The sequence below is a fragment of the Poecilia formosa genome, unplaced genomic scaffold (assembly GCF_000485575.1).
Source record: "Poecilia formosa unplaced genomic scaffold, Poecilia_formosa-5.1.2 Scaffold309, whole genome shotgun sequence".
NCBI classification, from domain to species: domain Eukaryota; kingdom Metazoa; phylum Chordata; class Actinopteri; order Cyprinodontiformes; family Poeciliidae; genus Poecilia; species Poecilia formosa.
The window spans coordinates 475539-488178 of record NW_006800248.1 but is presented as its reverse complement, the minus strand read 5'-3'; the positions used below and the strand labels follow the sequence as shown (position 1 = coordinate 488178).

Sequence of the window (12640 nt, the reverse complement as noted above, 5' to 3'; positions counted from 1 at the left end):
AGGGGCAGACGATGGGTAAGAGCTGCCGGAGCAGCGCAGAAAACATGAGCACAGCAACAACACACTTCCTGCTCAGCGCTTCGGTTAGGAGGAGTGACGACAAGCAGCCGTTTCTGAATCCACATCCTGACCAAACATGGTCCTTTATCTAAAAAACCCAAAAAACCAAGGCTTCCTAAATATTTCACATGAAGACGAATCAAAACGGCAGCACTTCGATCCACCGAAACATCCTTCTGAATATGAGGGCATCATGCCTCTCCAAAACAGTTCAACTCAATCCAACAACTAGTCACCATGGCAACATACTACTCAGCGCCGACAAAGGGAACCAGAAGTTGTACAATAAGACGTTCTGTGTTCTACCACAGATGAAGCTACAGTCTGATAACAACATCTATCTTTAGTAATTAAAGGACATTCTTGGAACAGCAGTTCTACTTTTTGAACCTTGACAACCAAATGAATTTTTAGGGGATTTTATGCAACAGACCAAGAGAAAATAGTGAATTAATGAAGTGAAACAAAAAGAGCAGCTTTTTTATTAAACCATTTTAGCTTTAAATACAGCAGAGGGGTAAGTCCACCTATTGGAGACGCATCCGTAAGAAAATCTGAGCCAATATTGATATCCAATATTTACAGATATTGTATCTATATATACCTGTTGACATCTTGGACAAAAAAAAAAACAAAACAAAAAAACCCAAAAAAACAGCTGACCTCTCCATTACATCTCTGCTTCAGGTAAATTCCCACAATCCTGTGCTGCATCACTGTTAGTCACATGACCAACCTACTGCTCATCCTGTCCAGAACCAAACGGTAACAAGAGAGAATGAGAGAATCAAATCTTGGTTTTATTCATTGGACTGATAGCAATGTATTAAAAAATGACCAATATAAATAGAGACATCTGTGTGAATGATTAATATCGGCTAATAAAGAACATCCCTGATTATTATTTTCACAAACTTTTAAAATCTCGTATTATTTTTCCTTCCACTTCACAACCAAGCGCTGCTGTGTGGTGGCCTGTCGCATACAGACACAACGAAACACTGAAGTGGAAGAAACAACTAAATATAACATGTTTAAAATGAATGTCCTGGCCAGGGCATTTGAGACGGGTAAATTTCAGTCAAAGTGTTTCTATAGCAACGACCAAAAGCTCAACAAATACAGGAGATATTCACGGGACGTTATATCTCACTGGTATCCCGGCAGTACTGATTGGTTGGAGGTGAGGCGATCAGTGGGAGTCCAGCTCACCTGCAGTGATGCTTCCTGGTGGCCAACCAGAAGCGGCTCTCACAGCCGTAGCACTGAGCGGCCAGGTGGTCAGGGTACCAGCGAGTGACCTGCAGCAAGCACACAGAGCCGTTCACCACTCCCGTCGACGGAGGAGTTCTGGGTGGTCTCCACGGTGACGGAGTGGTTCTTGCTCACCTCCGTGTCCTGCTTGTCCACCTGCTCCCAGCTGGCCTCTGAGAAGAGCTCCGTGCTGCAGCGGGACAAGCAGTTTGGGTCCAGATTGTACTCCGAGTCGGTCATTGAGGTCTGGACAGAAAGAGACGGGAGCTGAGTTACATCCACCATCAAACTGTGGAAACTGAAATTACAAAAATACATTTGCTTAATAAAAACACCCCAATTTCTAAAAAAAATAAAAAGTAAAAAAAATATTTTTTTGCAAAAAGTTTTGGAGCTGGGATGAGGTGGTTTTGTAGCCGTATCCATGTATTTCACAAAGCTGCAATGGAAACACTTTTTGTGTCACTCAAATCACGTGACGAGCAGCTGGATGAGTCTACTGGCGAAACCGTCAGAGACGACAACAGGAAGTGGTAGGAGAAAGATGGTTTGTCTTTGTTTTTTATGTGTTTTGAACAATGTGCAGCTGGCTCCTCCAGAACCGTCACAGCTTCGCACAGCTCATAGAAAGTTGTGCATCATTCTACAGTGAAGAATCCCTAACTCTTCTGTAAAATCGCCAACTACAGCTTCATCAAATGCCGCATACGAAGCTGCTCCAAAGTTTAAGAGGTTTATTGTGCCAACGCCTGAATAAGACATCAATGTTTCTCTGATGGCTGATAGATGATGAGCGCTGAAACTACAGCTGAATTATGAATAGATATCATGTAACAGTTTACATCTGTGGCTGTCATAATTTTTAATGACTTATCCTGTGAATTAGCTTATTCATGTGTGATTTTAAAGTCTTTTCTTAATGAAAAGACTGCAACTGCAAAGTTTTGGGAGGGTTTTGACACTGTCAGAATGTAGACAAAGATTTGTGCACATTTTTAATAAAAACAGCATGGAAAGTTACATTTTTCTCTAAAGAGTAACAGGCAGAGCAGCGTCTCACCAGTTCGTCACCCACATCTCCGTTGATCCGGTGCGATCCAGCGTGTTGCTGGTTCTCCAGGCGGCTCCACAGCTCCTGCACCTGCTTCTTCAGCGTCTCCACCTCCATCTGGTGCCCCGCCTCGATCTGCCTCAGCCTCTGCTGGATGGCGTCCGTGTGCAACGTGAGCCCGTCGTCGTCCAGGTGGCTGCGGGTCGGCTGTTCCGGGCTGACGGCGGCCCGGCTGGGAGCGGCGTGGCAGCAGCGGTGCTGCAGGCAGATGCCCCGTGAATGGAGGACCAGGGAGTTGCAGCTGGCCAGAGACACCTGTCGGCTGAACGGGGCCCGCTCCCCATTCCCTTTGGCCCAGTGCGGTCCTACGCTGGGGTCTCCGTCGGAGCAGTCTCCGTTGTAAAGCCCTTCCCTGCTTAGCTCAGCACTGGCAGACTGAAAGGCACTGACCGAGGCATGCTTGCTGCCTCCGTTTAAAGTTCTGCTAAAGCCGGGCTCGGCCGCCTCCCTGTCCTTCCTGAAGCCGGGGTGTTGGCTCCTGCCGTCGCCGTGCGGCTGACGGTTGGGTAAAACACTTGGCTGTCCAGGAAGAAGCTCCAGCTTGCTGCAGGCTTCTTCGGTTAAAGTCTCTGTGGAGCTCTCCATCAGGGACGCCTTCTTGTCCAGCGGCTCGTCCGATTCTGAGGCGGCGTGCTCGGGTTCTGAGGCGGGACCGGTCTCATCTATGTCCTGCTCCTCTGATGACCCGCCCACGAAGCCGTTAGTAACAGCTCTATGGGATTCAGACAGCGGCTGCTCTCCTGAGTTGGACTCTTCTCCGACAGCAGAGCAGGTGACGCTCTCCTCCACAGCGCCCTCTGGTGTTTGAGTTTGGTCGTTCGGCTGCTGATGGAGATCCTGTTCCTCCTGTGAAGGCAGAGGAGCAGAATCCCCATCGTCCTCAGCCTCCATCTCGCTGTTGTCAGGATGGTGACCGTTTGTAACTATTTCTCTCTGCGTCTCCATCGTTGGAGTTTCCCCCTCACTTTCAACTTCCTTCTTCACTTCTGTGTGAGCAGCAGCAGCAGCAGGTCTCTGCCCCTGGAAATCTGCTCCCGTTTCCTGCGTGGCTTCCTGTAGGATGTTCTCCATTTGCCCCTCAGCCATGCCAACCACCACAGAGAGCTCTGCCTCCTCTGGTCCCCCCTCTGGGCTGACCAGGGCGTCCTGTTGGAACGCGGCTTGGGATTCGCGGGGCTGCTGGTCATCGCCCAGCTCTGACTGCTGTCCGTCCGTACACGGCCCCTCTCCGCCGGCCTGCGGCTCCTGACTGGCCCCTCCTTCAGGGCCCACTGCCATGTTGAGCTCCAGAGAGCGTCGGTGGTCCTGCCACTTCTCGTTGAGGCTCGGGTCACTGGAGCGCCGGTTGGGAGCCAGTGTGCTTCCCAGCTCACACGCACTGGGCAGGTTGTCAAAAGAGCGAGTTTTTGTTCGTCTAAACAGAAAATGAGGAAAACAATTCAGCGGTGAAAACACAATTAAACCGTCTCAGCACTTCTGGCTAAGATTTAAAGAGTATTAGTATTAAGTATTTGTGTCAACCAATCAGCTTCATCAAAACATGAAAAAGGCAAAAGATTATAATAGGAACACAGACTGTCTTTTTAAATACTCTTGCAGCCCAAAATGGTCTTAATGCATCATTAAGACCATTAGTGCCTTGCAGAAATATTTATAGATATCTTAACTAGGGACAGGACTTTTTATGAAATAGATTTGAATTTATTTAATACATTTAATCTTCATAAATTAATCCACTTTTTTCCAGTCGTGCATTTCTGGTACATCTGTAAATCTGATGGAACAAGGAAGATCCACAAACAGTGATGGATGATGAAGCTGCTTGTTTTAAGACCCATCAGCTGATTACTTCATCCAGGTGCAAATAAAATTATGTTTTTTGTAATGAAATGCTTTTATGTTTGCCTGTTTTAAGAATGTTTAGTTGCTGTTCCATTATGTGATGTCTTCCAATAACGCATCACTAACTAGTCCAATTTCCTGTCAACTTTTCACATGTTTTAACACAGTGAGCTGCTGGTGGTCTCCACCAGGCTCAGCAGCTTTTCTAGGGGAAACACTGTACAATAAATTATTTCCAAGTATCTGTTTAAAAAAAAAAGAAGAAAACAACAAAAAACTGCAACATTTAAATGCAGTTTCAGAGGAACCTTTGCAAGGCACTGCATGACTGCTGGGCGACATAAAGCTGCTGTGAGGTCTGGTAAAAGCAACGTCAAGAAGCAGAAGGATTGTTAAGCCGGGACCCTCTGGCTGTTGGGAGTCCTCGGTTTGTGTTTATCTTACATGAAGCAGGAAGTGGGGGGGTCGGGTGCCAACGCGCCAGGCTCACCTGCCCAGGGGCGCATCCTCCGGGTTGGCACCGGGCACAGGGTAGGGAGCACAGGAGTCGTCGGAGGGAGTGGTGGGGGAGGAGCTGGGCAGGTAAACTGCGGTCCACAGCATCAGGTTCCGCACATGACAAACTGGGTGGAGAACCTGCGAGCAGAACAAACCCAGCAAATGGGATCAGTGGGATATAAAAGCAGAAGTCTTAAAAGTCTCAGGTTTACCTCATTCAGCTGAGGTCAGCAAAAGGTCCGTTTTTACACCAAAGTACGCGTTGTCGCAAAGTAAACTACTTGGTGGGAAACGGTGTTCAGAGCCAAATGTTTTGTATGCAACACCAACCTGAAAATGTTGAGTCAGCGTAACCAGTGTAGCACAAAGAGCAACTGCTGCTCTTTGTGCTTCACTCATAGGTGTGTGACGGCTGCCCTGGTTAGAGTTTAGATCAGGCCTGAAAAATCCGACCCACCCAAGGCACTGTGTAAGAGTCCAATCTGACTAATTAACTTCAACTAGACGCCTGAACCAAAAGTAAGCTTGACATATTCTTTTAATTCTGATTTTATTGTTTTTATTGAAGTGAGAAGTGTAACTTCTCCCATATTTAGCTTTAGTTTAACATCTTCCCGCTCCATCTTGTCGCTTGTTGTAACCGCAGAGTGAGTCGGGTACAAATCACACGTCTGGGATGTGTGACTGAACAGATCACATCTCTGCTGCTGCTGCAGCAACAGAGCAGGGTGGAGCCGCGCATGCAGGCTGTGCGCTGCGCTTGTTACAGTCTGATTAACTTCTGCATTCTACTTACTTCATTTCCTCAACAGGTTCAACTATCAACACTGTAGTAAGTAGATTTATATCATGCATTTTCATTTGGTTCTCTCTGTGTATTTCAGGCTCATTAAACGCGCCACACAAGCCTGACCCAACGATTAAGCAAATAATTCTGATCTGACCCAATAAGATTGTTGGGTCAGGTCTGGGCCATAAATATAAACTTTAGCCATGAAAGAAAAGAAATGGGGCTAGGTAGCCAAAAAGCTCTTCAGTCTTACTAGTACCCACTTGGAAATGAAATGAAAGAATCCGTCACGAGAAACGTATGCAGAAATCTCAACTGTGAGCGGACAGTAAGCCTGAGCGCATGGGAGCCTTCAGATGGAAGTCTGAACAAGATGTGACAAGCACATCTGCGTTGTCAGAATATTGTTTTCAAATTTGCTAAAGGGGGAATTTCACTGCCTACAATAACAGCAACCACAACAATGCAACACTTGGAAGACTTTAAATCAAGTTTGAAAGCAGAACAATTAGCGATAAATGTAGAACGCTGTGAAAGTCAAGACTATGGTTTCATCCCGTCTGTTTCCGGACTCCACAGTTAAGACGTTTCTCATGAGTCGTCTTGTTGGGCTTTAATCAACGTTCCTGTGAGTGAAATGGACTGAAAGAGGCCTCTAGAGATGCAGGGTGAAAACACGCAGAGCGCCGAGGCCCCGGCCCCTGGGGGAGATGAGCGGGTGAGACGTACGGTTTCAGAGTGGGAGGAGTACAGCATGTTCCTCAGCGTGCGGTTGGCTGGCCGCAGCAGCGACCACACAGAGCAGGTTCTCTCCTGAACGTGTCGGTCCTCCCTCTCCTTGCCGCTGTTGCACAGGAAGGTGCCGAACAGACAGGAGTAGGTGTGCTGCACCAGCTTCACCTGCACATACACACACACACACGCTGACATGCATAGGCTTGTAAACAATCCATCGCAAGTGTACAGATCAAAAGAAGTTCTCTTAGTGTTATTAACACTCCCTGAAGGGAACTGAGATGTGTGGTGATTAGAGGAAAACCATCCTCACTTCTAGACAGGAAGACATTCAGAAGTGGTGGAAACAATATGAACTAGCAGAGGAGCTCGTACCAGGAAGGCCTCGTTGAACTCGAAGGAGCATGGGAACTGCCTCTGCAGCTGATGAACGCAGTCCAGCCACTGCAGGAAGACGGGGCAGCGCTCGTTCAGATCCTCAGAGTTCTCCCCGTGACCACAGCGGTCTGCAAACTTATGGCCAAAGTCCAGCCACTCCGTTTCCACCAAAACCTGGAAGCCCTGTGCAAACGCATCACACCTTTTCACTGGTAGGAAACAACTAGAAAAAAAAACAAAAAACTGACCCTTTCTGTGTCATAAGTTGCATTTTGGATGGAAAATTCTGCCAAAGTGAGCATTTTAACTTGCAGAAGTTGAAATAAGTTAAATTCTTCCATTTTTATACAGCATTACTGATTTATGTCTGTCCACCAAAGGCACAGTGAAGGTCCTTTTAGTCTAATTCATAAATGCTCCTTAAACCAGCTCTCACCAATAAATAATTGATAAATCTCATTCAAAGGGGCCATATTATCCATATTTCCAGGTGCATAGTGCCTCTTTATAGCACAATCAAGTAATTATGTTACCTTCAGTTGCTATAAAAATGATTATATATATCAAATATGACTTAAAAAAATGTGACTTTGTATTTCCACACCTTGACATTGGCGACATTTTTATTTTTAATCATTCTTGAGCAGCAGTTTGGGGGCCGCACAAACAGCCTCAGGGCCGCACTGAGCAAGCTGCAGAAATATATAACAAAATCTAAAATTCTCACTAAATTTAGTGTCAGTAGAATTTCTGCAAAGCTAACACAGATTGTTTTAAACATAGTAAAGTTATCAACAAAAAGATCAGACAAACGCACCACGTTCAACACCACTGCTGAGACATGTTGCTGCAGATAACCCGTAAAAAGAACGGAGGATGTTCTGTTGATTTAACGATATAACAGAACACAAATAAACCTACTGCTGCTGTGTGTGTGCATGTGTGATTGTGAATGATTCAGTCCAGACTTGTGTAGTATTCAAGGTATTACCTGTAAAAATAAAACCAGCTGATGACCAGAATCTGACACCAGATCCTGGCAGAAACTCAAACTGAACTCACTTTGTTGTTCTGACATCGTTGATGTTTTTGTTCATAAAGGAAAATCTGAACAGCCTAAAATGGGCAGGTCAGAGTTTTAGAAAAACTAGGTAATCTGTCATAAAGTGATGGTCAGCACATCACTACAGTTCATCTGTAACTTCCTACTTCAAATAGTTGTAGAAGTTTAAAGGAAATGGGAGCATCAGTACCTCGATGGTGCGATAGTACGGGTCCAAGAGCAGCTTGGACAGAGCAACAATCTGCGGTGTGCGGTCCCAGCCGTCAGAGCAATGCACCAGGACGGGCCGGTGGTCTCTGTCCACCGCATTGACCACCAGCAGGGCCGCCTTCAGCAGCAGAGACAGGTGCTGCAGCCACTTGGTGCTCTCCAGTGCAGACAGCCAGCTGGGGAGACGGCAAAGGAGAAAAACTTTGAGCAACCGCTTTAATCTCTCAAGGACAGTCAGAGAGCACAGATCAGTACAATTCATTCCTCAAATCAGGCGTTTTAAAAGGCCAACTTAATGAGACCAAACAATGAAAAGTAAAACAAACAGCAAATTTCATAGAAAAAAAATATATAAACAGTTTTCACGTTTTAATTTTACAATGTTTCTGATTGAAATCCAGAGCTGGAGATTTAGTGTTCAAAAGAAAAAATTAAGCACAGATTCTGGATTTAGATTTAAAACTATAAGGCTTTTTAAATATGTTCTTCAGTGTTTAATTAGATATTAATATCTGATACTGAAAAAAAAATCTAGATTTGGTATTGATGACAAGGGCAGATCTATTGAGTCCAACTCTATGCTCTGAGCATGCTTTATTATTTATATTATATTTAGAATTCTTAATTGCACTTTCTGAACCATTTGAAAGATTTGTTGCAATTTATTTTACACGTCTGACCAACGTAGTCAACCTATTGTTTTTGTCATTTTCAGTTTCTTTATTATTTATTTCACATTGACTCCTAATTCCACTGACTGAACAAATTAAAGTTGTTTTTACATGTTTACCATGTATATTTATAATTCAGTACATTTATGTCTGTGTTTAAGAAAAGAAAAGTTCAGCAATGTTTTTTTGTTTGGGATCAGCCAATTCTAAACCTCAGATATCAGTATCGGTATCGGAAGTGAAAACAGTGGATTGGTGCATCCCTCTGCTTAATTCTGTGGACCTTTACAGAATATAATTATTCAGAACCATACAAACACAAATACATATAAGTTCGAGTCCTTTACTTTCCCCAAAATAAAGCACATCTATTCTGGTACATCTAGAATAACCCTGACTGTGAGGACATTTCTAACCTCATGACTGGATTCTACAACCTTCTCCTGCAGCAGTGCAGTTTAATTACACATCAACCTGGAGTTAACTTGGAGAGTTCAAATGGAAATGGATCCTCTATCTGGGCTGGAGCCAGGCTCTAAATCAGGCACAGATGTCTGAGCTAGGCCATAACACAACAGTGATTACTAGGTGCCTCCAGCAGGCAAAGCTGTGCTGCAGTTGTAATCTCAGCCTGTATGGTCATAATGTTGTGTCTAGAGGAGTCTGAAAGCACTGCTGGAGGGAACTGTAATTAAACATAAAGGGAAGAAGAAGTAAAAAAAAAACAAAAAAAAAAAAAAACATACTTGGCTGGGTCAGGCATCTGAGTGCAGAGGAAACGTAGTGACTGGAAACTCTTGCGGATGGAGTGAATGTTGGCCATTCCCATGAACACAACCTCACAGTTGGGATAGTACTCTGGGGGAAAAAAAAGAAAAGAAATACAGACAAAAACCCGTTTAATTTTAGCACAAAGAACAATCGCATTTGTGGCTAAGTGAACTTCTGATTCTGCAGCATGCATTGACCTAAATCTGCTTGAAACCTTAAACCGAGACACAAAGCCTACCTGGGCACTCGCAGCCTCCCCCCTTGGCCCTGTTAGCCACTGCCGCTGCGTACGACCTAGCATCCAGGATCAGTAGCTTGTGGGGCTGGATGGCCAGAGTCTCCACCTCTGAGCTGTTAGTCATGGAGGATTCTGGGAAAAAAAGGAGTTATTGTAGTTTTGTTCAGATTTAATAGAAATATTTAGAATGTTGCTAAAAAAAAATTGCTATTCCAAAAACATGCTTGAATTGCCTTGCAAAAGAATTCAGAAATTTTTACATTTTTACCAGTTGATTACATTTATAGCCACAAAACTTAATACATTGTCTTAACATTTTATATGGGGGAAAAAACAAAGTGTGAAGGGAAAGAAAAATAATTGATCACAATTCACTCATAAACTTTATGTATTCATTTGGATTTTTTTCTGAAAAATCAGGAATATTTATCCAAACCATTTTCACATTTAGAGACTGAAATGTTTTGCACCATTTTTCTTTTGTAAAATAAGAATTATTCATAAAAGTAAGAAAATAAAATGAGAATTATTTCATAAAGCATCATTACAATTTCAAAGTCTTGTCCTGTAACTCAATTAGATTTAGGTTTGGACTTTGAATAGGCCATGCCAGCACATGGATATGATTTGATTTAAACCATTCAATCCTCAGTGAGACATTCAAAGCTTAGGATATTGTTTTACTCAATAAAAAAAAAGAGAGATTTATCCTGAAGGAAAATTAAATGTTTTATAACTCATATCATCCAAGTAAATTCAAAGAGTTGTTGAGGATGATCCATTATGATGATCTGAACTTCCTGTTTGTTCCTGCATTGAATCCTTGAAGCCTCTTTTTCAGTTGCTCTGGGATTTGGGGTCATAGTTCAGATATTATATGAGCTTTTAAGATGCTTATCAGCTGCTCCCAGCTGTAAAAACAATACCTTGTTGCCATGGTTACATATCATAACAACTGTCCGAAAGTAAAACGTAAAACCAGCAGCAAAAGCAACTCCTTAAAGAAAATTATGAACAATGACTTAACAACCTAATTAAAGCATAATGTGACTGACCTCTATGTGCCACCGAATGCAATTACTTTTATTTTTCTGATACCATTGAATGGCGCACTTCATATATTTTTACTTATAAAACTTTTGATCGCTTTTAAAAGCCATGAATCATTTTTCTTGATGTAGTTTAAGGAAAAATATTCCAATAAGTTTTATTTTGCTTTCCAAAAAGAAAACGCAAAAATGTTGAGATGGTATGAATAGTTTTGCAAGGCTCTGTAATTAAACTACAGGATGCATTTATGGACCTTCAATCTAAAACGACAACACATTATTACTGAGATGCGTGTTTGAGTCAGCCAGCTGCTACAGACAAGCTCTAACAGGTAGGCTTGCACAAGTTCTGCTGATAGCAGGCCTCTGTGGTGAATGTGTGTGAGGATAACAGCAGCGCATCTCATCAGTAAAAACCCTTGTACCGAAATCAGTGTCGGGCAGGTCTGAGCCGTTGGTGTAGCTGCCGTTGGGAAGATGTTTGCGGCCGCTGCTGTCCACGGCGCAGGCCTTGGCTATGGACTGCACCAGATGCTCGTCGTCGGCATTCCTCCATCCCCACCAGCTGACTTCTGGCTGGCCGCAGCGGGCGATCACAGCGCCGGTGCTCTGGTGCCTGCATGGGAAGGTAAAAAAATAAAAAACATAAGCCATAGATTAAAGAGCTAAACATGGAATCTATGATTTTATCAAGAAAACTGTATTTACAGTACTGCTATGAATATCCACACAAGTTAGAGTCAATATTCAAACACAGAGCAGCTTGGAGACAATGGCTGGGTGATAAAACAATAACATATATCGCCATAGAAACGTGATAATAAAAGAAAGAAAAACAACCGACAGAATGTTGATCATGTTGCTGAACTCTGATCCAGAACCCCAAGGCATTCTGGGGGATGTAGGCAGAGGAAAGGCTTTGCCTGCTCGACCTCTCACAGCCAGCTAAGGAAGGTTGGTGGCATCAACTAAACTCACTCACTCGGGTTACCTAGCAACAACCTGCTTTACATGTGCAGCAGCAGGTTCATTTTGCCCCCAGCAAAAACAAAAGAAAAAAATAAACGGATTTGGGTCACTTCAGGCTGCAGTGTGAATGTAGCCATATTTCACAATGAATTCACAGGAAAGTCAGTTGTGAGGAGGGGGGTAAGACACCTGCACCACCAACACCAACGCACAGGCGTAAATGTATATTTAACACAAAAAGCTAATCAAAAATTATCTATAACGACAATTATCTATGTCACAATAAGCAAAAAAGATATTTACATTAAAATGAGAGCAATAATTTTCATTTGGAAAACAGTTGTTAAAGAGACCCTCCCTTTAATATTATTGAAAAGCTGCCGTTGTGAGAGACGCTGCAAAGATTTGACCCCTCGTGTAAAGTAGTTGGTTTGCACCACCTGACACTTTTTCTTTCTTTTCCTGTCTAAGCTTAATGACTAAAATTGATTATGAAGTCTCAGTAACCAAAACTGCATTTCACAACATCATAAATTATTGTTGTTTTGGTTGCATTATTTGTTTATTTTGGATTTTCAACATGCTTTTCAGTTCAAGTGTTAGATGGTCTAAAGGCACTGGAGCTCTGAAAGGAAATGTCAGTGTTTTATGAGCAAAAATAAAGTCATCAGGCCATGGGGCAACGATAAACAGCCATAAAGACTTTATCTTATTCTTAACCACCTAAAGAAGATTTTTATTTCTGTAACCTGTTTGCAGTCTGATATAGAACCAGAAAGATTTCATCAAACAACTCCATCAGGTCTTTCACAAAGACAGTTTCTGTGCAGCAATGAATAAATTAAACAAATACGGTTCGACAGAAGAAATAAACAGACTGACCTGTAAACCACGGCAGGAAACCTTTTCCAGGAACGGAAGGCGGCCACATTTTCCAGCTCCTTGTCAGTGATCCAGGCTGGCACCAGCAGCTGCTGAGGATAGCTGGGGCAAAGCCTGGC

The 12640-nt window shown here is 43.3% G+C and overlaps 1 protein-coding gene across 6 annotated transcripts in view; it reads right to left on the bottom strand.

Annotated features, from left to right (window-relative positions):
- The window catches only part of mtmr3 (myotubularin related protein 3), a 35986-nt gene that overhangs the window by 5862 nt on the left and 17484 nt on the right, over window positions 1-12640 (bottom strand). For all 6 annotated transcript variants that reach the window (XM_007572852.2, XM_007572854.2, XM_007572853.2 and 3 more), the window contains 11 exons: window positions 12522-12635; window positions 11096-11286; window positions 9622-9753; window positions 9359-9470; window positions 7922-8117; window positions 6666-6851; window positions 6285-6455; window positions 4758-4903; window positions 2375-3839; window positions 1450-1560; window positions 1273-1361 (listed from right to left, as the gene is read on the bottom strand). In XM_007572852.2, coding sequence (XP_007572914.1) covers window positions 1273-1361; window positions 1450-1560; window positions 2375-3839; window positions 4758-4903; window positions 6285-6455; window positions 6666-6851; window positions 7922-8117; window positions 9359-9470; window positions 9622-9753; window positions 11096-11286; window positions 12522-12635 — 2913 coding nt within the window. The remainder of the gene's footprint in view (window positions 1-1272; window positions 1362-1449; window positions 1561-2374; window positions 3840-4757; window positions 4904-6284; window positions 6456-6665; window positions 6852-7921; window positions 8118-9358; window positions 9471-9621; window positions 9754-11095; window positions 11287-12521; window positions 12636-12640) is intronic.